At 27.0% G+C, this 3158-nt stretch overlaps 1 protein-coding gene across 1 annotated transcript; it reads left to right on the forward strand.

Annotated features, from left to right (window-relative positions):
• The first annotated feature begins 82 nt into the window (after window positions 1-82).
• LOC115034831 lies at window positions 83-2286 on the forward strand. Its single transcript, XM_029492302.1, has 2 exons — window positions 83-477; window positions 1330-2286. The coding sequence occupies exons 1-2, from the start codon at window positions 439-441 to the stop codon at window positions 1954-1956; spliced, it is 666 nt and encodes a 221-aa protein (XP_029348162.1). The 5' UTR covers window positions 83-438; the 3' UTR covers window positions 1957-2286.
• The last annotated feature ends 872 nt before the right edge of the window (window positions 2287-3158 follow it).

Genomic DNA, 3158 nt, shown 5'->3' on the forward strand with positions numbered 1-3158 from the left:
AATAATTTTTATATATATAAAGTATAAATGCAAACTAACCACGTTGAGGCAACCCATATTATGAAATTGTACCCGTACGTAAAAATAGATTTTGTTCAGGAAATACTAAAAGGGAACCAAAAATGAATATAATCGGACAAGGTAGAAGTACAAATAGAGGGGGAGGACGTACCACCCCCAATTAAATAAATGAAAATTAAATATAAAGTAATAAAACAAAATATATAAAAATATAATGTAATATAGTAATTAAATATGTAATAAGAAACATAAAATAAATTAAATGTAATAATGCTAGTACGTAATAAAAATATAAATAATCAACAATTAGTAACAAATAAGAAAATATTTTATTTTTTTTAACATAAATAAAGGTGTTATTAGTTAAATGTACTAACAAATTTTAAAAAAATTAGAAGGGAAGTCAAATTCGTCATCATGGACTTTGAGTTTTCCATGATGAATAGAACAAGTATGGTTTTAATATCTGGAGCCATATCAAACAGTTTGGACAAGTGCAAAATTCGGAAGCTAGAGGGAAGACCGATCCTCTTACCACTTCATGAACAAGTAAGAATAATGAAAGTTCATGAATTACTGTTGGCAAGGAAGGAAATTAAGCGGATCTTCAAATGCAAAGAGGTACTCCGGACGGCTTGTCTTATGCAACTTGATAAAAGTATGAGTTCGAAATTAAATAATTTAACACCGGAATTCATAGAAAACTACATAACAAGTGGAGATAAAATTAAGGTAATAGTATTGTGGAATGGACATTCTGATAGAAATGTACTAAAAAGGTTAAATATAGACAAATTTGAAATTTTAAACATAACGTGTTATGATAAGAGTCTCACGCAAGAATTTACAGTACAATTTAAGAAATTAAGAACGAAAGAAATAATATTTGAATACGATATAGGATCGTTTCAAAAAAATGGTAGATTATTGAATTTGGAAGAAACACATAGTGTAATGTGTACGAAAAAACATAGAATGACGTATGCTCACGACCCGAAAACGGACGTGAGACTTACAAAATGTGTTTTCAACAAAATGGTAGGGAAACAGGGATACGCAAATTTAATAGAACATTTTAATTAAAGTAACACCGTGAGGCACCTATCATACATGTTAATAAATAAAAAAAAAATAAAAATAATAATAATAATTCAAATGAGTTGAATTACAGAATATAAACAAATGGAAATAAGATTAAAAAAAAAATCGGTACGGCATATAACAATGAGTCATGTGATCTAATATTATTATATAATATAATTCGTCATCATGGACTTTGAGTTTTCCATGATGAATAGAACAAGTATGGTTTTAATATCTGGAGCCATATCAAACAGTTTGGACAAGTGCAAAATTCGGAAGCTAGAGGGAAGACCGATCCTCTTACCACTTCATGAACAAGTAAGAATAATGAAAGTTCATGAATTACTGTTGGCAAGGAAGGAAATTAAGCGGATCTTCAAATGCAAAGAGGTACTCCGGACGGCTTGTCTTATGCAACTTGATAAAAGTATGAGTTCGAAATTAAATAATTTAACACCGGAATTCATAGAAAACTATATAACAAGTGGAGATAAAATTAAGGTAATAGTATTGTGGAATGGACATTCTGATAGAAATGTACTAAAAAGGTTAAATATAGACAAATTTGAAATTTTAAACATAACGTGTTATGATAAGAGTCTCACGCAAGAATTTACAGTACAATTTGAGAAATTAAGAACGAAAGAAATAATATTTGAATACGATATAGGATCGTTTCAAAAAAATGGTAGATTATTGAATTTGGAAGAAACACATAGTGTAATGTGTACGAAAAAACATAGAATGACGTATGCTCACGACCCGAAAACGGACGTGAGACTTACAAAATGTGTTTTCAACAAAATGGTAGGGAAACAGGGATACGCAAATTTAATAAAACATTTTAATTAAAGTAACACCGTGAGGCACCTATCATACATGTTAATAAAAAAAAAAAAAAATAAATAAATAAATAAAAATAAAAATAATAATTCAAATGAGTTGAATTACAGAATATAAACAAATGGAAATAAGATTAAAAAAAATCGGTACGGCATATAACAATGAGTCATGTGATCTAATATTATTACATTTTTGATCGGTGGTTCGTTGTTATATCCCGGACGGACTAAAACATTCGAGGAAAGAAATAGAGACATTTGATCAGTTGGTGTTTCGTTCAAGGGTTAGGAATATATAAATCGGAACATTGAACGCAAGCATTAACGGATTAAATGGCTAGAATAACCTCAATAGGAAAATTATACTAATATAGTCTCGTTGATTTAGTCAATAACGTGGGTTGTTGCTTTAATAATTGGCACAATGGGCGTTAGGGATTCAATCAGCAAGGTTAAAATATAACAACAGTTTAATAAATTAATTTATTTTAATAGATCAGAAAATACAATTTTAATTGAATAAATTACTTCTGGTCTGGACCTGCAATAATAAGATAAAAGCACACGATAATTAAATAATATAGTGAATAGAAATATGATTGATAATACAAATAAATATAGGAAATGAAAAAAAAAAAAATGAAAAAAAAAAAAAAAGGTAAAATTTAGGGTTAAATTTTTATTTATAAAGTAATAGTAAGGGATAACAAATATAAGAAAAATATCTTAATGGAATAATACATATAGGACTATAAGTAAATTAATATTACATAATGGTGTTGGGAAAAGACTTAATGATATAGATATATGTATTGCATAAAATGAAATATATTATAATAGATTAAGGAATTTATATTATATTGGAATATTAACACTAAGATAAGATTATTGTTGTAAAACTAAAGAGAAATATTGTTAAAATACTAACATAAATAAAAACTGATTGTAATATATACTTATTATGATTATAATAATTATAATATATTGTGTATTGTACTTTGTATCTTTGGTAATAATAATTGACATATGTAACAAGAAATATGTTGTGGATTGTACTACATATTCTTGAAAATAGTAATGTATCTAAATTATATAATTGTAACCAAACATATGTAAACATAAAAATGTCATAATTCATAAATGTTAACTTTTAGGAAGGTGCTTGAAGTGACGGAGAATCAAATTGAGTTAATTTTTCTCATTTAAACGATA

The sequence above is a fragment of the Acyrthosiphon pisum genome, unplaced genomic scaffold, assembly GCF_005508785.2.
Source record: "Acyrthosiphon pisum isolate AL4f unplaced genomic scaffold, pea_aphid_22Mar2018_4r6ur Scaffold_21194;HRSCAF=23274, whole genome shotgun sequence".
In the NCBI taxonomy this organism is placed as follows: domain Eukaryota; kingdom Metazoa; phylum Arthropoda; class Insecta; order Hemiptera; family Aphididae; genus Acyrthosiphon; species Acyrthosiphon pisum.